This window comes from Channa argus, chromosome 18, assembly GCF_033026475.1.
Source record: "Channa argus isolate prfri chromosome 18, Channa argus male v1.0, whole genome shotgun sequence".
Taxonomy (NCBI): domain Eukaryota; kingdom Metazoa; phylum Chordata; class Actinopteri; order Anabantiformes; family Channidae; genus Channa; species Channa argus.
The window spans coordinates 16564785-16589053 of record NC_090214.1 but is presented as its reverse complement, the minus strand read 5'-3'; the positions used below and the strand labels follow the sequence as shown (position 1 = coordinate 16589053).

The 24269-nt window shown below is 38.2% G+C and overlaps 2 protein-coding genes across 10 annotated transcripts in view; one reads left to right on the top strand and one right to left on the bottom strand.

Annotated features, from left to right (window-relative positions):
* Positions 1-5005: 5005 nt before the first annotated feature.
* Positions 5006-12154, top strand: wdr5 (WD repeat domain 5). The gene is made up of 14 exons (XM_067483506.1): positions 5006-5205; positions 6048-6157; positions 6317-6425; positions 6584-6657; positions 7691-7780; positions 8164-8253; positions 8365-8448; positions 8543-8598; positions 9555-9601; positions 9896-9971; positions 10113-10146; positions 10299-10373; positions 10537-10624; positions 10858-12154. Exons 2-14 carry the CDS (start codon positions 6080-6082, stop codon positions 10956-10958), a joined length of 1002 nt encoding a protein of 333 aa, XP_067339607.1. The 5' UTR covers positions 5006-5205; positions 6048-6079; the 3' UTR covers positions 10959-12154.
* A 50-nt stretch (positions 12155-12204) lies between these two features.
* The window catches only part of rxraa (retinoid X receptor, alpha a), a 156395-nt gene continuing 144330 nt past the window's right edge, over positions 12205-24269 (bottom strand). For 7 of the 9 annotated variants that reach the window (XM_067483499.1, XM_067483501.1, XM_067483502.1 and 4 more), the window contains 4 exons: positions 22720-22852; positions 19709-19800; positions 17479-17584; positions 12205-16652 (listed from right to left, as the gene is read on the bottom strand). In XM_067483499.1, coding sequence (XP_067339600.1) covers positions 16505-16652; positions 17479-17584; positions 19709-19800; positions 22720-22852 — 479 coding nt within the window. In that variant the 3' untranslated portion in view covers positions 12205-16504. The remainder of the gene's footprint in view (positions 16653-17478; positions 17585-19708; positions 19801-22719; positions 22853-24269) is intronic. The other 2 variants (XR_010911453.1, XR_010911452.1) reach the window with 2 other exon arrangements.

Genomic DNA, 24269 nt, shown 5'->3' with positions numbered 1-24269 from the left:
GCACTTTACTGAAAACTAACAGGTAACACTGGGGGACATCTGTGGGCTAAATGTTACATGAACGTTATGTGGCAGCCATAAAAGTTAGAAAACAGGCTGAGAGGTTGGTGTTTTGATGCTCTGGCATAACAGACTAAATACACAGTTAGTAGTGCCTTTCTGCAAGGCATGCGAGTCCTACCTAATGCATGGTACTGCAGCTCACAGGATGTGAATATGATACAGTGCACTGCTGCAAAATGGCAAAGTAAGCATTTTCTCTTCCTGGATAAGTAATGTTTTAAAAACATATTAATAAGGACCACACATTTTGTTACCAACTGAGCGAACAAAAACAAGAGACTAACTTTACTGAGAACAGATGTATTATCAGGTTATTTGCAATTAAGATTCTTGATATATGTCACATTAGCATAAATCGTTTTTAGAACAGAAGTGCAGACACTTGCAATTCTCTGTGTTTACTGGGATTGAAATTGACGTTATGAAGCCACATTCAGTGAGTTAATATTCTTTTCCTAATGTTTTCCTACAAGGTGGTGAAAAGAAAATGAAAACCAGAGATCCATTAATCAAAGCAAACCCAGTCCCTTATGAGAAGTGTCTAGAATTGTGTGTGTGTGTGTGTGTGTGTTTGGTCTTTCTAACATTGCATGCATCCAATGTGAGTGATGACCAGAAGTGGCAAGAATGACTAGATGTCATTGAAGATGTGGCACTGATCAATCATATCACAAGGTTGCTGAGGGCTGCTGGGTGGCATGTTGCATGTGGCATGATGGGAATGCTCTTTACACAGAGTATGTCTCCCTGCAGCAGGCACGGTGCAAGGACAACAACCTGGGCTGAGAGAAATAAAGTCCAAATGATGAATAGCCCTGCACTGTGCATGCAGTCAGAGCATTGATACTGCTATCTAGAAGTCCGATGGACTTTACTAAAACTGTGGGAATAAGGTATAAAAAAGCTAAAGGTGGTGCATGATGGCCACCTCCTGGTTGGTTACTGAACCGCAGGAAGAGTTCAGCCATATATTTCGTTGGGTACTTACTTGATACTCTTCTCCCTGCCAATATGAGGCAGGGCTTTATGCTCACAGGCTTCTCATATAAACCTCCCTGACTACACATTTGCAGTCTTTGTAGCCCATGTTGAAAGAAGCTAAGCACTGAGAGCCGATGGAGGCACCAGCTGTTTGAACTGGGTAGCTTTGGGCATGTGCCAGGTTCTAGCAGATCTGTTGGCAGGCGAGCTGAAAGTGGAGTAAATGCTTCAGGCCAGAGGGCTTTCTTTCACTGTGGTATTGCTTACTAAAGGGCTCAGTATTAGGGACATTTCATGCTGATTCCATCAGGCAATGATTTTATCAAAAATTAAACAAAAACAAGACTAAAACACGACTTTCTGTTAATAAAAAGCACGCACAAAGTCAGAGACTTGTCTCCAGTCTATGTACTTTGGACCATTTCGTTTTTCTCCCCAGGCTTCCCTATATATTGTTTTATTCATCCTTTCTTCAGTTCTGGCCAGGGTCCCTGTGTTGACATAGTGCTTGGAGTTCTGCCCAAAGTGCTATTTCTTTCAATTTTAAAACACCATTTGACAAACTCCCAGAAGACTGTCATATTATATACCTTTTACTCATAGTGGCTTTTATCTAGACGCTCTAAATACTCTAAAGATACTATAAATGTGTGATTGATGGAGAGCTACTGAGATGATCATCCTTCTGGCACATTTAGCCATCTCTGTGAAGGACTACTGGGACTAATGAATTTCATTTTGGGTTTAACTTTTAAAAGTAGGTCAACAAGATACACCTAACAACCAAATGGTTGAAATATGTTGGGAAAAAAAGTTAGAAACAAGAAGTTTGGATTTATCTGTAATATAATGAACATGGTTAATTTTTTAGGTGAGGTGCATATCTGGAGCTGTGTTTGCTGGTTTCATCTACCAAGCATCTCACTGTGTTTCTGTGATATCAGTAAAAATGGCCTATACTGTAATTAAACAGTATGGAGAAACTGACAGAAACAGGATATTGTTTGAAACTCCTCCCCAGCAGTATGGCACCAGCTGAGTTTGGATTTATAGTGTGATAAGACAGTGCAGTGGCGGATATTGCCATTTATAAAGAAACAGGGTGAGAAAACCCATGCTTTTTCTATTTGTTCTATTGAACAAAAATCTCCAGAACAGAAGATACACAATAATGCAGATATCACAAATCACTGTTTTCTAAACTGAATTCCGCAGAGCTGGTTATGGGAGCATCTTAAAAACTTCTAGTGTTGATGAGAAGGAAGTAAAGGAAGCTCTTTCACTAATTAAATGCAACGAATGCTGGCAGTTTTTAAATTATCTGGGGTATCACAACCATGACATAAAATTTGTACGGCCTTTATTTGGCTTGCTCTTTCTTAAACCTCTTTTTTGGTTTAATTACAGGTGCTTCAGAGGATACAACCAGCTACTCATGAAGAGCTTTAAGCTTAGAAAGGTGTGTGGTGCTACGTATCAATAGTACATTAATTGGTTATGAAACTAGTTGGTGTAGAACTAGTATAGCGATTTATTACCTGCTGTGCAACTTTTCTTGTCCTTCCTTTTGCGTTCATTAAGCAAAAAGCACTTCCCCCTGAGGCATCTTGCCAACTATTTGCAAAAAGATTTTCTCTGTGGTGATGGCAGCCAGCACTGTGTCATTTGAGGCAAGAGAATAGTTCAAAATCTGTAAAGACATGCTTTCATCTAAACATTTTTAAAATGCATATAAATAATGCTCCGCACTACTGAAGTAACACCCAATTTGTATAAGCTGTAAAAAAAACTTTACCAATGTTGCCATCCACCCATGCGGAAAGTGTCAACCCTATTGATTTACCATTGATGCAACTCAGTGAAGCTAATATTGTTTCAGCAAAACCATGAAAGTGTAAAATTTGAAAAACTTAACGTTACTAATGGTGACATCAATATCAGACTAACAGAAACTGTGTGTGAAGTGGATTTACATCACACACCACTGTTTACTATTCACTGATAGTTCAAGAGTGACTGCAAACAGGCTGGTAAAAATGGCATGTCAAACAGTGCCACTACATTCGGCAAAAATGCATTTGTTTTTTTCTCCAGTCTCACATGTTGGGAGTAGTCACTTGTGGAGGTTGAAGATTCACAGTCTGAGAAAAGGTCTATACTGACATGATGATCAGCTAGTTTTTGTTCTCTTCTTTGAGCTATGTAGTGCTAGGCTATCATGTCATCAAGGGCAAAGTAATGACAGCTCACTTCATACATAGCTGCCTTTCCACAAATGTCAGGACAAAAACCATGCAATAAGGTGCAATGAGCTTTGTGTAGACTAAAATGATAACACAAGAATCAGGATAAAATACCAAGTCTAAAACTTAAGGACTTACTGAACCAAATAACTCTGAAATGAAAGAAGTTCTTTCTAGACTGCACCATCAGGCCAAACCAAGTCTTCGCTAGGGAGGTTCCCAATGGACACTTCACATGTTAAATTAACAAAGTTCACATTAACATTTATATTAGCTGAACCATTACACCTACTGTAGTAGGGACTGTATTTTTTTTTATTTCCTTTACTTATTAAGTTGGGTTTGCATCGCATTTGATTATTGAAATTATCAAAAATTAACTTCTGATGAAGTTTTAAACATTTTAACTAGCTTGCTGTGCATTAAATATATTAAATATTGCCATTTCAAAAAAGGAAAAAAGTAGATGGAAACCTTTCTGTAGATCCTAATGTGATTCTAAACAAATCGAAGTAGTTAGCTTGACATGTAGTACAATACCACACTAATCCAGTCAGCTAATTTCTGGAGAAAACTGAGTAAACGTTTCAGGGATAAACAGCTGAACGAAGCGTAGGTGAATTCCTAGCTTGCTTTAGCTAACATTAAATGACATAAGTAAAATAAAAAAGTCGACTATGATTTAGTGCCAGATTGGCATATATATAACGTCATTACAAATAAAACACTAATGCTAATAATTATACATTGTTAAGTTATTCTGTTAACTTGAAATTCTGCTTACAGTGGTCCAAGTTTCAGTACAAAGGTTTTACGCACAGCCATTGGGGAGCTAGTTTACCTTACAGGTAATGCATGAAGCCATTTTGAATATTTTAATATGTCTTATGAGAACTTGATAATGGATCCAAAGCCTTTTGTTGTTGTATCGCAGGGCATGACGGGAAATTCAGAGATAAGAGTCTAGACTGTGTGGATAAAAGACACAAACAGTAAGCTACTGAACTTTTTTTCCCTCAGAATTTAGAGAAAGTAAGATTTTTTTTTTCTTAGAGTTCTGACTTTAAATTCATAATTATGACTTGTCTGACTCTAGGCTCATTATACTGGGAATAAAGGTAAAATTGCGGACTTTTACTTAAAACTCTCTGCTTGAGTCAGAATTTTGAGAGAAAAAAAAGTCTGAACTAAACTATTTTTATAGTGTCCCTAGTCATTTTCCATAGATGTTTTTACTGACTGATTTTCTTGTGAAATGACTTGGCAGCAAGAGTTCTGGGGCCGCTGTGCTTCAAAAGAGGGAGGTCGGGAACATTTCATGCAGAAACAAGCCCACAGGGGAAACAGGGACAGTTTTCTGCTTGAGTTTATTGGCAGATTGTTAACCGGAATTGAAAATAGATAGGGCATGGGAATATACTGAAAACTGAAATAACACAAGACAAATAATATAACTATATTTTAACTATATAACTATATTTTAGTGACTGTGCGCAAAAATAATTTAGACATGTACCACAGCTAGGCAAAACGACTTGTTATGCAGTTTACCAGAATTTCCAACAATGACGCTTTCATGTAGACATTGCCACCTGACACTGCAAAGCACATTAAAACACAAAAAAAAACACATTAAAACACTTCAGTCCGGAAGTGACAAAATGATTGGTTTTTGCTTTGTGACTCTTTTTGTCCTTTGTTGTTTTCCGTTACTTCAGAACGTCACACGCATGCGCAAAGACGCGTCGCCGCACCACATTCCCCGCTTCTCCTCGTAGCTTCCCTCTCGCAAGCGAACAGCAAGTCACTTGATTTGTGTGCCTCCAATGATTGTCTAATAATATTAAATACACGTGCATTCCCCCCACCATTTTTTGACAGGAGTGACAGCCTGAGCGTGAAGCTGCATTCAACCCTCGTGAGTATCGGCTTTTTACTGATTCCTCATTGTTTGAATGGAGGGCCCCTCCGTGGCAGCTCAGCCAATTTGTCAACAGCATCAATGGATCTAAAGCAGATGATGAAATGAGCAGACCACACTTACCATTAGATCGCGTATTAAATGAGTGGGTTAAAGGCTAAGTTGTTAACGCTTTATGTCAGTCCAAGATGTTGTTTCTAACATTCATGCAACAATATGATGTTGGAGACCGTTTCAAGTTTAACTTGTCAACGAACGGATCTGGTTTCGCCTTTTGTTTGATTTTTTTTCTGCTGATATATTAAATTTAAGCACAAATAACTATAAATGCACAAACTAGCTTTAGTTCGATCTTATCTTTCGTAATCTTTCTGTCTCTCCCCTTTAACTAATTGCAATAAGACAAGTTAACGTCGGCTAGCTAAAGCTAGCTTACATAGCTAACAAATGTCTGGCTATAGGAGTAAACAGAAACACATGTCAGGGATGTGTGTCATGTCCTGTAGTCACTTCTAAGCAGAAGACCAGTCATCACTGAAGAAACACAGTGTCATTCTCAGTGGTTGGATAGCTAATAATGTAGTCTTCTTTATTAAATAGATGTTGTACTTCACATGACTAGCACATCTGTTCTGACAACATCTGGCTTAAAAATTGACTTCTTTTGAAGGACCAGTGTTATGGCTTTAAATATTATCCAAACCATTAGTGTAATTAATGATTTTGTATGTTACATGCCAATAACATGAAATACTATTGCATCAAAAGAGCCCTGTATTGTACCCCATTAATGTCGCCTATTAGCTCATAAATGAGTGCTCGTTTCCTTTGTATTTCAGGACTGTTTACAATAGATGCTGGTTTCTTCACCATGGCAACAGAAGATAAGAAGCCAGAGACCGATACAAAACCTCCAGTTGTACCATCAGCATCTGCCAGTCAAAGCAAGGTTTGGATTTGTTCAATAGTGTCAGCATCATCCTTCTTCGTTGTGACTTCATCCACCATACTGTTAACCTGTATGTGGAAATGGCACTTAGGATCGGGAATTTCATAAGTAGTATTTCTTGAAGACATTTCAAAAAACTATTTGTGTTTTCTTTCACAGTCTGCACCTGCCAAGCCAAACTACAGCCTGAAATTCACTTTAGCAGGCCACACTAAAGCTGTCTCCTCTGTCAAATTCAGTCCCAGTGGAGAATGGCTCACCAGTTCATGTAAGGTCACCTTCATGTTTTCTTTAAAAACTTGGTCATTGTAAATACTTTTAAAACATAATTTATTTCAGTGTTCGATATTATTCCACATTTTGCTGTGAAGCTAGATTCTTTGAGCCTGTAGCAGCACTGGCTGTGTATCTGTTCTGTCTTTACAGCTGCTGATAAACTCATCAAAATATGGGGAGCATATGATGGCAAGTTTGAGAAAACCATATCTGGACATAAACTTGTGAGTTTAAATAAGTAATATCTTTACTGGTATATTTTTGTCTAATAAAAGTCCACATTTACTTAATAAACTTTTCTTACATTGAAAAAATTTATATGCACTTGAGAAACTCGGCTACTGTAAAACTACTTATACATACAGCTTATAATACAGACTTTTTTTTGTTTTGTTGTTAGTACTGTTTTTTGGATCAGTGCTGTGAGACAAAGACAGACTCAACAAGTGCTTCTTCACAATGTGAAGCGACACGTAAGACATGATTCACTCTCAGAGTAGATGTGCATCAAGTACAAGAGGGTTATAAATGATTTTGGTCACAGATTAGGGTTTCTGTGAGCAACATGTGTGAGGAGACATTGGAGGTAAAACAGGTAGATTCTCAAGGGCTGCTATGATGTGCAGGGTGGGTGTAGGTAAAGAAGCAGCTGGATTTGGTTTGAGTAAGCCCGGGGGTCAGCTTAGCCATTGTAACTTGTGGTTGGTTATGCTATCTTTCCAAAGAATGAATCACATTTTCCGGCTGCCTTTATCCAAACACTTGCATGTCATAGAGATCTTATGCAAGTGTCCTTGTTTTTCCTCCAGTGTAGCATTGTGTCTTATTGTTAGACGAAGCCACTTGTGACCATCATCTTTTAAGTGCACGTAGTGTTTTATTACTTAGCTTGAGTCTGAATCATGCAGTGGTTTTACATGGACTTATTAATCAGGTTACAGTCAGCTTTCTCGGGAAAGCTTATTCCTTCAGTGTCATGTCAACAGGAATGCTGTATTTCTTTGCCATGTATACGCCTAACCAGGTTTATAATCAGCTTTCTCCAACTCTGCATGTGTAACAAAAGGCTTCCGACAGGAACACGCAGCAGACGCAAAAGCTGAATGAAAGAAGAAAAGTTTAAAAGATTAGCTTAGTCGAGAAAGCCAACTGTAACCAATAATTCAAGTGCGTAAACCCACTGTAGTTTTACACATTTGTTGACTTATACAGCTTTTTGAGTTGGTGGTTCCTATTTTTTTCCCCATGAATCTGCAGGGCATATCTGATGTGGCCTGGTCGTCTGACTCCAACCTCCTGGTGTCTGCATCAGATGATAAAACACTGAAGATCTGGGATGTCAGCTCTGTAAGAGAACACATGTACTGATATAATTGTTCATAACTGGCTTTGCAGTACTGCTAAGCTAAACATGCTCTACCACAGATAGAGAGTAAAGTGTGGTCTGTCTGCACAAGATTGCAGCAGTGGCTACCACGGTGGCTTTAGCATTAAACATTTATGATGTAGAAAAATGAAATCCATGCACACTCTTTGGATTCATGTCTGCAGCTTCTGTCAGTGTTGAATTAATCATGACTAACGCCACAGTTACATCCTCTGTGAATTACTTGAAATAAGTCTGATAAGGGTTGTGCTGTGGCCGAGAAGTAATTTTTAACTTCTGCTACCAGTGAGTATGTGACACTTTTTAAAAAATGATTTGTTTATGTTGTTTGTCTTTAATTCAGGGAAAATGCCTAAAAACTCTAAAAGGTCACAGCAACTACGTCTTTTGTTGCAACTTCAACCCCCAGTCTAATCTTATCGTGTCAGGATCGGTAAGTATGAAGAAATATAAACCAGATGCACTCCGAGCATTTTATGCTTCTTGGTGTTTTTTGTTAAAAAATGTAAACATTGACGTGTGTGTGTGTTTTTTTTACTTCAAGTTTGACGAGAGTGTGAGGATATGGGATGTAAAAACTGGAAAATGTTTGAAAACTTTGCCAGCTCACTCGGACCCTGTTTCTGCAGTAAGCTTGTTGTTTTTAAATAGATCTTTAACAATTAGTAACAACAATTATGACATGTCTCATAATTAAAATTATGATCTATCTCAACTTGCAGGTTCACTTTAACAGAGATGGTTCCCTAATTGTGTCCAGTAGCTATGATGGCCTTTGGTGAGAACACACTCCCATTAGTATCGTTGTTATTATTACCACATCCTTTTAATCAACTAAACAGCCGTCAAACGGTTTACTGTAAATCTCCACGTGAAGCCAAGTACACTATTAATCTTGTTGTATCTTTACCAAAGTAAAGGCACTTTATAAAAAGTGATGATGGAAAATGTCACACTGTGTTCGTCATTAGCTCATCATTGCTCCGTCAGTTTCAGACTAAATGAATCTTCCAGCCTATTTGTCATAGTGTGACGTGCTGTTAAGTAGTCTTTTGCTTCTCTCCACATAGTCAGAGCTTTTGAATTATATGTAACAAAAATACGTTGACGAATACTATGAAGTATGTATGAATAGTACTAGGAATTATTACGTGCAATTTCATGACCAATATTTGATTGATAGTTAGATTTGTATGCAGAGTGTTTAAGTAGAATTGGTATTGTTTTTAATTACAAAGTTATGCTTTTAAGACATTGTTGGCTGTTATTTGCTGAAAAGCTACAGCAAGCAAGTTGTTAAAAATACAATTGTTAATGTACCTTTAAAACTAAATGCAACACTATCAAAAGTCCATTAAACGTCAATTGCACAATGAATAAGCCTGCTGCTGCACTTTTACTGGAACTGCTGCTGGACACAGTTGCTTTTAAAACAACATTCTTATCTGGTTCTCCCTTGACAAGTACTGGCAACAGTCCCTGCAGTACGTCTGTGTTGTGTTTCATCATGGAGATTGTGTTTCATCGTTGTTGCTTTCTTAAATCCCAATTTTGTGCCAGTTGACAAGAGTATGAAGCAAAACACGTTTAGACAATTTGTAAATGCTATTTGAGAGAGTGTATGTCATGACAGCACCCTGCATGTGTGCTGATGTGGCTATATACCAAGATCAGTTGCATTTTGCCAAGAAATTAAATATGGTAACAATTATTTGTTTTTTTTTATATTTACAGCCGAATCTGGGACACCGCATCGGGACAGTGTTTAAAGACACTCATAGGTAAGATCATTCAGTGTGTGTAGGACTTTGAGATGCACTTCACATCAACCCGCCCTGAAATTGCTCTCTTGTGCTGATTTCTACGCCATATTACCCTTAAATTACTTTTATAACAAATTTTGTAAAGTTCTGCAGTCATTTTATTGTTAATTTGACAGAAAATTCTAATAAATTATTTGTGGATTGAGGGATAAAATGGGTGAAAAAGCCAAGGTGGTTCAATACTTTGTGTACTTGGATGTTCGCTACTACTATTTGTGTACTGATGTTCTCCTTTCGGTGCGATAATGTTAGATGACGACAACCCTCCTGTGTCATTTGTGAAGTTTTCCCCCAATGGGAAGTACATCCTGGCTGCTACATTGGACAAGTGAGTAGAGGTTTTCCATGATGTTCACCAGCAGAGAGCAGTACAACACAAAGTATTCCTCAGCTGCAGCTGCAGAATTGCCAACCGAATTGTTGATGAATATGTTAATTATTAAAGTTTTGATGTTGTTTAATGTTTCAGCACGCTAAAGCTGTGGGACTACAGCAAAGGAAAGGTAATCTCACATGTCAAGTGTGAAATAAGTAAAATAGCGTAACGTTTATTATTTAATTGTGTAATATAGATTCAGCATCCTCACATTAGTTACTGGTAAATATTTATGCAATTAGCAGAGGTAAATTTGATTTTGTTCTTCCTACATTTCAGTGCTTAAAAACGTACACTGGCCATAAAAATGAGAAGTACTGCATATTTGCAAACTTCTCTGTCACTGGCGGAAAGGTAAGAGCTTTTTGTTACTACCAACGTATGACTGCCAGTCTGGACTTTAATTCTTTTGATTTCGTTTTTTAAAAAGCCTTACGTCTCAAAAAGGTGTATAAAAGTTTGTATTTTATGTGTTTGAAAAAAAAAAAGACTGAGTTAAGCGGCTGCTCTTTTGCAGTGGATCGTGTCTGGCTCAGAGGACAACATGGTTTATATCTGGAACCTGCAAACGAAGGAGATTGTTCAGAAACTCCAGGGTCACACAGGTAGAGGATACACATTATCTTTTCAATTACAATTCTGTAACTTTCTTAAATATGAGTTGTTGTTCACTGAGGCCGCACTGTTTTTAATGCCACACTACCTTGAAGAAAATCATTTATCCTCAAGTTTTTTCTTCTTAGCCGAGTGTTAATACATTGTATTCTGGGTGTAATCTGTATGTAAAATAATCAGCGCCAGCACGGTTTCAATTTTCCGTCTTGCCTCTTCTCTTTAGATGTCGTCATTTCGACTGCCTGCCACCCCACAGAGAACATCATTGCATCTGCGGCTTTAGAAAATGACAAAACCATCAAGTTATGGAAAAGTGACTGCTAAGTCCTTGTGAAACTCTTTAAGCCATTCATATTTCTTTTTTAAAGATTTTTTTTTCCTTCTACCTTTTTAGTTGTAAGAAAAGATGACTGTTTTCCTCTATGAGCTCCTGCTGGATGCAGAGGGCTTTAAGATAATGAAATTCAGCAATGAGAACCAAATGATGAAACTCATCAGCCACACACACAGTATCAGCCGCATCAGTTTGTCAGCAGACGTGGTGTTTTCCTTTGTCATGTATGAGATACTCCGTATGTTTGTTAACATGCCAGATTTAATGGCTTTTGGTATACTTCTATGTTCTGGTGCTTAACTATTTTTGACACTCGCCTTGATGTCACTGTTTCATACCAACTTCCCTCCCACATGCAAACACTCATTTCTGGTCTTTTACAATAAATGTAATCATTCTTTGGATTTTTGTATGATTTTTTTTTTGCCTTTTAATTTGCCTTTGTAATTGTATGGTAGTGTCTAAATGATATCAAGAAAATGTACATGTACAAAGTAAATTTTTTTTTTATTTTTCCCTTTTGTCAAATTTCACATCTCAAGCAAACAAACCAGGGTTTGACTTAAGTGTGGTGGTTGGGAGGTATGTGTGTGACGTAACAAAAATGCCACAACACAATGTGATGTCACAGATAATTGAAAACTACAAAACTTTTTTTTTTTCTCAACTCCAGTTGTGGAACATTGACTTTCACCGAAGAGGATTTAGGCCATGCTAAATTTTTATTACACTTCTGACTTTTGACTCAGACCTGTGACTTTCATTATTTCTTACTTTTTCTCTGCATTCTGACTTTAAGGCCCTTGAGTCAGAATTCTGACAGAAAAGTCAAAATTATGGTTACAGTCAGAACTCAGAGTTGTTAAAATAGGAAAAAAATTACTAGTGGCCCTAATTTTCTTCTGTATGATATTAGACTATACTTATACTTTTACATTTTACAACAGTGACCAAATGCAGTTTTGTGGTCCTAGGTTTTGTACATACTACATTGCCATGTGTTGTGATTATTAACTGTCTTTTTTTTTTTTTTACATTTACTTTAGCTTGAGTAGCTCATAGTTGTGCACACAAAGCTGGCAGCATCTGTTCTCTGTATTTAACCTGGATTTTGTGGAATATATGTTTGAATTCAGCAGCTACAACCTGCAGATTAATAAAAGCAGTTTTTGTATGTTTCATTTTACTGAGTCGTGCATCTTTAATATTACACAGAATCAGCCGTTGTCCATAAACTCTCATGTTATGTTTTTTAATAACCTTTTTTTCTGTCCATGAAAGAACATCAGAGAACCCACGAAAAACAGATGACACAAATTCCATCTCCTTAAAACAGACAAAAATATAATATAAGAAGACGTTTCCATCTTGCAGCGACAGGTTGAAAATGGCAAAGTAAAGGCGACACAGTTACCAAAACCATCTAGAACTCTCATTTTCAATCTGAAAATTGTGTCCTGCCTCGTCAAATAAGCTTTTCCACAATGTACACAACAGCCCACAGAAAAGGGAAAGAAAAGAGGATAAAATTACCTTTGTACAAAAATAGATCTTTTTCCAAGTGTTTTTTTCCTCCTTTTTTAAAACGAACATTTTACTGTCTATGCAACAAAGAAAGCAGTGATTGTTTCACAAGCTCAGTTTTTCCTGATTACACTTTTAAACATACAATTGCCAAGCAACACATACATTTTGGAGGGTTTAAAGGTTTAACCCTGTTTTTCTGTCTTTTTTTTTTTTTTTTTTTTTTTGCTCTTTTGTAGTTTTTTGAGGTCCCATAAACTGTTGTGAAGCTGGTTGTATTGAGTTGAGAGCTGCTGCGATTTTGCTGGTTGTTAAGGATTCACTTTACAAGGTTTAGAATAGAAATGAAAAAGAAAAAAAAACTTCCAATTTTTTGGGGGGGGAAAAAACCCAAAATAAAACTGAACTGTTCAGCACCTTGTGTGGAACAATTTGGTCTGAAAAGTCTTCTCCTTCTTTCAGTGTTGGAAATACTCAAGGAACAGATATTTTGATATATATTTATAAATATATACAAATATACATATAAACAAAATATAGCTTTAAACGTTATAAAGCATTCATGTAGGGTTATCAGTCTGTATGGGCGATCGTTTCTGTATCTAGTCAACATGGTTCTTCTCTATCCATTCTGTCCTGCAGGGGAGTGAGCTTGCACACGATCCACTATATGGCTTTATATACCTGTGCTCACCAGTCACAGTAGACCAAAAAGAGGAGACATTATCAGACTGGATTCATTTTAACATTGGGTCACTCAGTTAGAAAACATTAAATTGCCAAATATTTGCTTTAAAAATCTGCATTCCTCTAAAAGGGAAGTCATTAAATCTAGCCTTGTTTTACAGAAATGATGCTGACATTGAACATTTATAAACTAATTTTCAAAATCTCTTTTTCCAGAATACACATACTGTAAACTGTGTTTAAGCTGGTAGTCAATACTGTCACCTGGATAGTTCATAATAAATTAGGCAACAATAAAAGAAGGAGCCAATACGTCACAATTAAGTTATTGCTACTCTTTTCCCATTTTCTCAAGCCCAGACACTGAGTTTTTGTCTGATCCAATGGAACACTGATGATAATAATGTTGTGAGAAAGTGCCATCTTTTCGCCCAATTAAATACTTGTAGAAACAAAAATAAAAATTCAAGTAATGTTGCAGTGCTGCTTGTCTTCCACCAGAGGGAGCTCACTGTTCTGGAATTACCCCAACATCCCCCTGCTCCCTCTTTCTTATCCAAAGTGTTTTCTGACTGAAAGTAAACGTCGCAGTCCTGCTTGAAATGTACAGTATTGTGACACTTCAGAGTCAACTCTTTGCTTTTTGGTAATAGCAAAAGGGGTTGCTGGGTGTCTGGGGATCCAGTTTCTTATCTGCTCATTTAAACCCAGTGGAGGACCTTCTGTGAAACTGGTCCCAACGCACGATGAAACACTACATGGAGTCCTGATGGTGCCACAACAATATTTACAAAACTTTTCTTTTTTTAACGAATTAGTTGACTGAGTAAGAAATATAAAGCAAAGATTAGTAAGTGATCGCTGAAGGTGAGGAACCAAGCAGAAACCAAGAAACAGCACAAAGTGGAAACAAATCCATTAAGTAACATAACATGTTTGGTACACGAAAAAAAAAAAAAAAAGCGAGATTTAGTTTTATGATCCAATTGTTATTTGATTTGAAAAGAAAAAAAATGTAAATCCTTAATTAGCAAATTTAAGCATCTCATTTTGTTTTTCACTTTTGAGATATTTTATCAAAAAAATATAAATCCATCTCTAAATCAATGTTAAGCATTGTTCGGTTTATCAATATTTTAATAAATTATAATTGCACTGAATTACTGATGTGGCACACTCAACACGCCATGCACTTGCAGTTTCTAAAAAGATAATGAAAACACAGTGCTCGGGATTTTTTCCTTTGTTTTTTTTGTCAGGTCCAGTTTGGGTCAAGGTGCTTCTGAAAAAGTGGTGAATATGCAGATGTAGAAAGAAAATTCTGTTATTTAATTATGTGTTACTTCTTTCCTAACTACTCCTGCTACTCTGCTATTATCTAACACGTCCTTCAATGCTCCACTATTTCATAAAACACTAATAATCTTGATCATTCAAGGCCCGATAAACCAGCACAAAGTTGTCAACAAACATCCGAATATTGGGTGAAAACCTTAATATATCCAGTCACAGAAACCATTATAGTGGATCCACACCTCACAAACAGTTGTTTTTTTAAAAGGAATCTGACCTTTTTAAGTCGTATTAATATGCACTCGCTCTGTTGTCAGTCTTTGGAAATGCACTTGATGCATAGTTTTGCAGCAGCTACAGCGATTACACAAAAGAAGAGGAGGGGGAAAAAAGCAGAATGTGGGCATAAAGCACATTTATACATAAAATGGAGATATTTAACATTTCAGTTTGACTTGAATGCCACTTGGTTGTCCGGAGAAGTGCAGAGAGAGTGAGAGTGTGCGTGTTCCTCTGAGGGGGGAGATACTTGAGGCGTTCCTGATTGGGCCTGGGCCAAATTCCACCTCAGAGGTTGATTACATCAACATCAGTTCTTCGTTTAGGAACCTGACTCCATTGTCATGAGGTTAAGTGCCAAGTAACAAACAAATAATGGCTCTGCTCCAATGACACGCACTCCTCCCGCATACTGGAAATAGTTAAATGAGTGTCAAGGACCGTAGGTCTGAGAGATGGAAACAGAGGTAAGTGTGCATTGCTGTTAAAATTAAAACTGAAAATACTGTCAATACTGTATATGGTTGTAACTTTCTATACAGGTAGATATGAGGTGTTTCAAGAAGCTAATACCCTCTGGATTCAGCAGGGGGATTTCTGAGTGTGGAGGTGTCAATGGTGTGCTGAAATTGGAGAAGAAAACAATCTCAAAAGCCGGTGAAATTATGATATTTGTCCACAGATGAGGCTGGGCATTCACTGTGGGAGCGATCGATGAAGGCCAAATGTTTAAAAAAGGGTGATAAACGTTGTTCCTGTGCCTGCTGGTTATTCTCTCAGAGCTTCCAATCATGCTCATGTAGCATAGAGCTAATATGAGGCTTATTTACAACATCCTCCATCCTCCTGTCTGCACAGAGGACTGTGCGGATTGTACAAAACAAGCTCTCCCAACCTTTATTTATTAATAGATAAAGTGAGGGGCCGATTAGTTGTAATATGTCATCCTTGATGCTGCACAGTGCTAATTGAATAAGACATGGTTGTATTTGTTGGAATTTGGCAGAGACCTGAGGTTTTGAGCACTTGCAGTCTTGTTAACCCACCTCTGGGTTCTACTCCAGAAAGCTCACATAAAAGAAACAAAAAAAAAAAAAAAAAGAAAAAAAAAACAGCTAGTGCAAGACCGAGTCAGGCAGGAACAGACAAGTTCCTTTAAGCAGACCCTCCCCCAACTCCATTGTCGCTCCCTGCAGTAAGTTCAGTCCTGAAAGTCAGAGAGGGCTCAGGACCAAGTCTAGACAACCTGACGCTCCCCGAGTCTACGATTGTCCCAATCACAACGCTGAGTGTCCAAATATGACATCACCGTTTTTTTTAAATACCTGCAAGCACAACTGTGGGTGTTAAAACCTGATCACCTCTGCTTTTTCCTGTCAAGGTGTAGGAACAGCAAAGATGAAAACAATGGCTCAGTTTGTCTGTATCTCGTGTCCTCTGTCCTCATTTCAGTCCACCGCTGTCACTTGTGTTGTGTTGTGGTTCATATATATATATATATTTCTTATTTATATGTAATTTTACAAGGTATAAAACAGATCCATAGACATGATGTTCATTGTTTGAGACACAGATGGAGCTGAGGAGAGGAGAGGAGAGGAAGGAGGAAAGGAGGGGTTGTCCATCCGAAGTCAGGATTTAAAGAAAAAAGGACCCTGCTCCCAATCCAGGGCTGATTGGGGGATGTGGTTGGGAGAAGTGGGTGGGTGGGTGGTCAGGGGGGAGGGTGAGGAGGACTCAACTCGCTCTGCTATTATGTCATTTGATGTGGGGCTTCTAGCATCTCCATGAGGAAGGTGTCGATAGGCGTGTCGCCGATGAGTTTGAAGAAGAACAAGTGCTCTAGACACTTGAGGCCGATGGAGCGCAGTGCTGGTAACCGCAGCAACAGCTTAGCGAACCTGTCACAACAAAAAATTAGAATTAGACATAAAGGGACTAAAATAAAATATCTGCATTAAACATCTAGAAGGAAAAGGGAGGGAAGAGTATCTCAGTAAGACTTCACAACTTATAGAACACATAATGTAGATATACTGCAATGTACACCTCAGAGGTGCCAGGTACACATGAACAAAATGAACAAGAAAATGAGAAAACTTAAATATAAAACAAAAGATTATTCTTACATAAAGCCATTTTAAAACCTATTATTCTGACTTGTAAAAGTATTTCCAGACATTTTTTAGCAAATTCTTCTCCTCAAAATGCACTTTTGTAGTTTGCCACTTGGCAAAATAACAAAACAGCTGGCTGGCGTGCACAATGAGATTGCAACATCATACAAATGAACATTAAAAAAAAAATGTCAGCTGGAATTTAATATTGTTTTGTCTTGATCTTTAAACATTTTTTTCTCTCTTTTTATTAATTTTCTCTTTTTATTAATTCAATATGCGATTGATTAAATCAAATCACAAGAGAAAGAACAAGTGACCAGCAGGGTGGACAAGTTAATAAGAGTCTTATAAAACCTCAAATTATTTTAAAACCACGCAGGCAAAATACAAGCGATCGATACCACGTGATGACAGGGTAAATTCAATGCTACGTTATTAATGAAAATGTAATTTTCACAATAAAAAGGCTTGTGTGGACTGGATCTCAGAGTAAATACAAGTTGCCAGCCCTATTCTGTTTTTTTCCCCCACTCTGTGGATTGTAAGGTTTAACTTGGCATCAGAGCCTGGGGATGCTGCACAGTTATTTCTGTGTCTGTGTTCATACCTGCCGGGCTGCTCGGGGTACTTCTGTTTGCAGTAGGCCTCTAAAGACGCATAGACTTTCTCTCTCAGAGCTTCCACTTCACCTGGGTTGGACAGACCTTTAGAGTCTGTGGAGGCACACACACAAAAAAAATAAAACCATAACGGTGGCTAGAGGAGGTTGTGTTGCTGTTCCAATATACAATTAGACAGATGAGGTGTGTCGAGATGATATTCTTTACACTTTAAACAACTGCCAGTAAACAACTAAACCAATGTAAACTATAGTCGAATGTCTCGCTCAAAGGCAGCTTACAAGTTGAGTTTTAACCTCACAGGCTCATTATGGACGTGTGTCACCACATTCCTGGTTAGTCCAATTATGACTAACTAGGATTAGGAATTTCAAAGCTGCGCTAATTTAAGCTCCGACAACACAAACACATCATTGATTAACATTTCTGATGAACAAAGCGTTGCACAATTGATCAACAATGAATGAACATTTGTTGCTCATGGCTGGACTAGATCACACAGTGTGGGAAAGGACGGACTGAGGGCCTTTTTAGCCTCAACATTCCCTCCCTGACCCCCAGCCCCATGCTTTTTCAATGAGACCGGTCTAGTGAACCCCTAATTAACAAGGAATCAGGCTGAGAAGTAAACCAGAGGCCAGTGGGCCTGGAGGTGGCCTGTGGAACACAGAGAATCAGTGTATCTAGGGTGAACAGATCCACAGTGGCCCTGAGAGGGACAGAGGGAGCAAACACTGAGTCATTAAAAGCCTGGGTCACACACTGATGGGTTGGTTTTGTACACTGGATGTGGTGTGAGGATGAGGTTTAAATACACACTGACAACACACTGTCATTGGCTTTAGGAGTTTTGCATTCAAATGCCCCCCCCCCCCAACCTCAAAATAAAAGTAACATAAGGAAGCATTTACTATGTGTTCCCTGCCTCAGTATTTTGCAGAGGTGAGATCACATCGGTTGTTCAAGTGTAACGTCCTCAAGGACGTCGAGTTCAAAGAAAAGAAAGTGGGGAAAACAGTTCCCACTTCTCATGTTACATCAGTGAGGTCAAGTTGAGTCACCAGTACCAAAACCAATATACTTGTGTCAATGTTTCCTCACTGCTGAGATAACCTTGGACTGAGTCATTCACAAAAGACTGTAAAATCCTCTTCATCTATCCATATGCTCAGTACCTTCCAAATATATAGCTGAATGCACTGCTTCTGTTCCTCTTTAATGTCCTTTTCAAAGGAATAAAACTGCACCTGAAGTTGTGTATTTCTCCAAAATATTAATGCTTGCATACTACTTAGAATACTAATGTGCAGCAGAGAAGTGGATTGTGCTGCAGGGAAGGTTAGAGAAGTTTCTATGGATGTTTTAAATACTTTTTCCCCCTCACTGTGAAAATTGTAACCAAGCTGCGCCAAGAAGAAAACTACTTTCTACAGGTACCTTGAAAGCCCACTGGAGGAGAATAATATATCATTCCTCCATCATTGTCCAGGAAAAAACAAAACAAAAACATATCAGGACACACACAGTGCTCTACTAGGTAACATTTGTCCTACACCAAAACCCTTTGTGTATTTTTTATAGTTGGGCCCTGAAGCTCACAATTGGCAAGACTTTGTACAGGGTTTGGAACTGAACACGAGTCAACTGCACATGCACAACATCTCCAGTAAAATCACGGCAAATGAGAGGATTTGGGGCAATTAAAAAAACTTGCCAACAAGCATTTTGGAATGAAGAAACATATCACTGCGTGGAGCAGTGTGTCTGAGGTTTCAGACTGACAGACTAACCCGTGAGCATGGACGGATTAGGATAATATAGGCCCCTGAGCACAGACGGGGGATTAGGCCACTTACTCTTTCTTTTTGGTTATTTTCAATCCTTTTTGTCAGAGTTCCTGTCAGAGTCTGTTTGTTTTTATTAATTTTTGCTTAGTTGTGATTAAGTGATGTCTGACTTTCATAATTTGATGGCTATTTTTGGGCTGTTTTGTTAATGCATCTTTGTGGGGTTATTTTGTGTTTTAAGTTAAACAAAAATGATCAAGTCTAGCTTCTGAGGCTCTGCCCATGAGGTCAGATGACCCAACATAAATAAAACGTGTTCTGCCGCATTCGCTTTTTTAAAGCCACACATCTTTGAAACATACAATTTACAAATTCTGCCACGGCACCAAAAGACAAAAAACAAAAAAAACATTCACATAGTGACAGTTACCTGGGTTGAAAAGTACTATAGCTCGAAGGCACCCCAGTTCTGTCTTATCCATCTGCATGTCCCTCATTTTAGACACCAGTTCCGTGAGCACTCTGCACAAAAGAGACAAAAAAAAAAAAAAAAGTCAGAGATTTGGCTCCATTTAAAAGTTTGTTTAATCCTTCTTGGCTACTGAATTGTTTTTGTTATATCAGAAAACTCAAATGAGCGCCAGAAAAGTTAAAATCACAAGAAGCCGTTGGAGTCTAACTAGTGCATTTTTGTAAATGACACATTAGGCTTTATGTGTTATTATCCAGATGCAGACTGGGACATTAAAAATATGTTTTAACTACTATCCATCTCACATCTATTTAAAAGCAAATACACACTCCTAGCCCACATAGGCACCGTTAGATCAGTGGAAAAGTTTATAACCCTGCAAAGTAATTATATTTAGTATATGGTTTTCATAAAAGGAAAGCCACAGAGTAAACACACAGTAATCAAACACCAGCACTCCCACTGTCTGTGTGTGACATCACTGGTGGGAGTGTCGGTGCGTGGAGCCGCTCGAACTCCTCACCCCTCTTTGACTCGGTCACACCCTCTCCCCTGCGCTCAGTATGTTTCTCTCCTACTCCGTTTCCTACTCCCCCCTGCCTCCCTTGAGCACAGAGACTACAGCCGACTGTGGTTCCTAACTCATTCTAATTCAATTTGATTTGAAGAGGAACAACAGGGTTAAAAAGAAAAAGGAAAAAGAAAAGACTCAAGTGTTTAAGTTAATCAGTCTCTTCATTTGTATGGTAAAGAGAGTGGGGAGTAGATAAAGTAACATTATCGGTTCTCTGTATCTTAATGCTTGCCACAGCTAATGCAGAGATGGAATATGTCCTGTGGCTGTGAACGCCAATGACACAGTTTGCACTGCAGATCAGAGAGGGAAGAGGTTGTTTATATGGGTGATGACAGCACTCGTAACAGCCAATTCTCACCCTGACATATACACAAAAGTGATTAAAACATGTAGATTAACATTAAAAAACAGTCGACATCTCTTGTGCCTTTTATAACTTTTCAGACGGTATGTCTCAGCTCTGACCTGGGTGTGATGCAGCCAAACACGCTCCGCAGACCCATGTGAGATTCCAGTCTGTCAGACAGCCTGCTGCCCTCAAATGTCAATAACAGTCACCAGGGTGGTTCCAGCTGCACACACACGCCCGGCTTCACTGTGATTGACTTGTGCATGGATTTTCTTTTTTGACATTTTTCCGAGCAGTTCAGTGTTTCTGTCAGACCCCTGGTGCATACAGGTGTACAGTACATATTTAATGTACTGGAGTCAATCAATAGTTCCTGTGCTGCTTTAACTTTCATGAAGCACACTTGTGATTTACAGTCTATGCGTCATAGATCAGTGAAAGAAACCTAAATGTCAACATTTTATAATTATTAATTAATTAATTAATAAGTAACAAATCATTTATTTACAATGAATACATTTATGGTCAAATATCTACTCTTGGTATGTTCAGAAAGAATGCGAAGAAAATTTGAGGTGTGCGTTCGGGCAAGTTAAAAATGTGAACTGAAACTTTCTAATGAGCAGAGACAACAGCCAGGAAGATAATATATGGATTCAACCAGGTCTTAGGTGAAAATCAGTTGCCCCTGACTATTTTTGGATTTGGGCTCCTTTCAACATTGAGGAGACTTTGTTTGGGGCTTTTTCTATTGCGTTTTATTTCGTCATTATCCACTGATATTTATGGAACCATCGAGAAAAAGGAAATTTCCTCCAGTCTGGGATTTTGATCTTATAATGTCGAATAAGGTAAAGTTTTCCCCATCTGTTTCCACTTTTGCTCAGTTTTCATTTGAGTTAATTGTGTTCAAATTGCTTTCTGAAGGACTCTTCATTAATTTTTTTTTCACATGAATTAACTTTTAATTTTATTTGCAGGTAAAGTGTGGGCTCTGCTCCACAGAGCTGCCTTGCATAAACAGGAGCACTTCATCAAAGCACCTCTACAGCCTTGCTGTCTCATCTGTGCCTTGTGTAAGAGTTTCTTCCAAACATGCTACAAAAACTTCTCTGTCTTAATAAGAATGTGTGAACTCTGCCTTTTCCCCTCACATAAGTAAACAAGTACTCCCACTTTCACTTACTTTTCCTAAATGACATTACCAAAAATGTCACTTTGTTTTTGTACTTTCTGAGTTTGTTATACTGTTAGTCATAGTCATATTATTTTGGTTATATTCAAACTAATTGGAATACGTACACTTCTCTTTCATTTAGTTAGCGCTTTATTATCAGCTGGTTATGTAACAGGAACATTCATCCACATGTCAGAAGGGATGAACCAACTTCTCCACGCGTTTTATCCAGGTTGCCTGCGATGTTTTTTTTATTCCAGAAGATGTCACTATTAAGCGTAACACCAACACAGTGTCAATACTGTGTCAGCACAGGTAGGGAACTGTGCCATACACTCCATGAAGTGTCATCTACCCATCACTAGTATTGGCAGCTTCCAGCCATTTTTGGCACCATATTTTAATTTTTTCCTTTAAAAATAAAGCCACGTTTCTCCATTGTGTCCACTTTAAGGACACAGCCATCTTTTTAAATGAACTTTATTGGAACTGTCACTAAACAAATTGGGCCAGTTTGAGCCTCACATTGGGGCTGATTAACTGGACCCTACTATGTGAGCAGAGAAATTTGCCCAGCTTAAAGGATTTCTGGTGAATGGAGTGGTCAGTTTGAAACTAAGCTGAACACAACCATACAGACACATCCCCATGAACAGAATCAGTGTGTCCCATTGTTTATTAGCTCAGAGCTAAGATACAGTTTTTCTGCTGCACAAATGATCCTGAGATCAAACTCCATTTTACTTTTCGTCTGAACACACCTTTAGGAAGTGGTACCAAATATTATTGAAAACAGTAGCTGCAGTTTGCATCAACATCTCTTTAAACCCAATACTAAAGACTGAAAGTAAGATGTTCATAATGACCTGTCAAAGATGGCTCCCACTCCAGCACTATGGGCGCTGTTGCGATGGACGTGCAGCCCCGTCGCCAACAGGATGCCGTCTTTAACTGTTATCGAACGATGTGAAAATGATGCAATGAGGAGTTCGTTCCAACCTGAGACAGAGATGAAAAGAGGAATCGAGGAAAAGTATGAGGCAAAAAGAAAAACAAGCAAATCCCAGCGCACAACTTCACACAGCATTAAAACAAAACGAAACTGACAACAAAAGGCGGGAATTCCAATGAATCAATTAAGCTGTGCGCTAAATGCATGCAGCTTTTCACAAGCACAGGCATTGGGTTATATATATATATATATATATAAATAAAAAAACATTTAAATCATATGCTTTCCGAGGAGACAAGCGTGTAAAAGGGATGAACTGTGCCTGCCATCACAATAAAGACAACAGGCTTGATGTGCCAAAGCAGGGGCTTGACACAGAGAGCACTGAAGACACAAGACGCTGCCTTTTGAGTGACAGGGCTCCTTTAACTGTTCTGCCTGGCAACACTCGCCTCTTCTCCCCAGAGTTGAGTTGGGTATGAGAGGAGCCGTGATGCTTTTATCTGTGATACAGCAGAACTAAAGCGGTTATTTATAGAAAACCTGAGAGCTGAGAAGAGACAAGCTCTCCAGAATAATGTCTCTCTCGCCGCTTTGCTGAAGTCTCTCCATCATTGTATGTGCGAAGGATAAGGAATGATGGGAGGATTTTTTTTTTTCAGGATAAGGGATGGGTGTGTAATAGCTTTTTTTTTTTTTTTTTTAAAGTGGATTTAGAATATAATAGTCTAATTTGGAGAGACAGCCAGGCAACAGGGGTAATGTGTTGGGAGAACCCAAAAGACCCTCGTGCATTTGAATGTACCAGAAGTGACAGATGATTCACTCTGTTACGTTGCTGTTTATGTGATCCTGAGCAGTTAGCTTGCTTTTTCACATACAGCAGATACATATAATAAGATGTTGTGACCTTGATGCTCGTCTCAGTCACGTGGCCACAGACTTACTCATGGTTAGTCTATTTTAGTTACGCTGTTCTACCTCAATACAGACAGACAGCTAGCAAGAGTTTCCTGTAATTCAGTGTGTTTCCATCAGCTAAAACATGTTTTAGCTTCTTTTCTGCCTATATTATAACATACATGCTGCGTGAGATCGTGTGGTTAGCTGTTAGCATTCTGACAGCCTCATGGAAGTAGATAATATTTTGTTTAATAGTCAAGATGTTAAAGTTTTACAACTATAATTATAAATGATAAACATTTTTTTAAATTAACCATTCAGTTTTACCTCTTTAGCCTTTATATTAGCTTTGCCAAAACTCTACTGACACCTGTGTAGGTGAGCAGGCAAACAAAACGATCAAAGAGCTAGCTACTTTTCAAAAAACTATTTTTATTTATTTATTTTTTATTGGTTTCTTATGTTGGCCAACAGTATTGGGGGTCGTTACTCAAAAAAATAAAACATAAAAAATACTCAGAATGAATAGTTTACTTACTAATGCCTGTCAAAACTAACTTG

Bases quoted from the DNA above. Each gene is read 5' to 3' on its own strand.
- wdr5 (XM_067483506.1), top strand. From the start codon at position 6,080: ATGGCAACAGAAGATAAGAAGCCAGAGACCGATACAAAACCTCCAGTT. The intron at 6,658-7,690 runs GTGAGTTTAAAT...ATGAATCTGCAG, and splicing joins CCATATCTGGACATAAACTT to GGCATATCTGATGTGGCCTG. The intron at 9,972-10,112 runs GTGAGTAGAGGT...TTAATGTTTCAG, and splicing joins CTGGCTGCTACATTGGACAA to CACGCTAAAGCTGTGGGACT.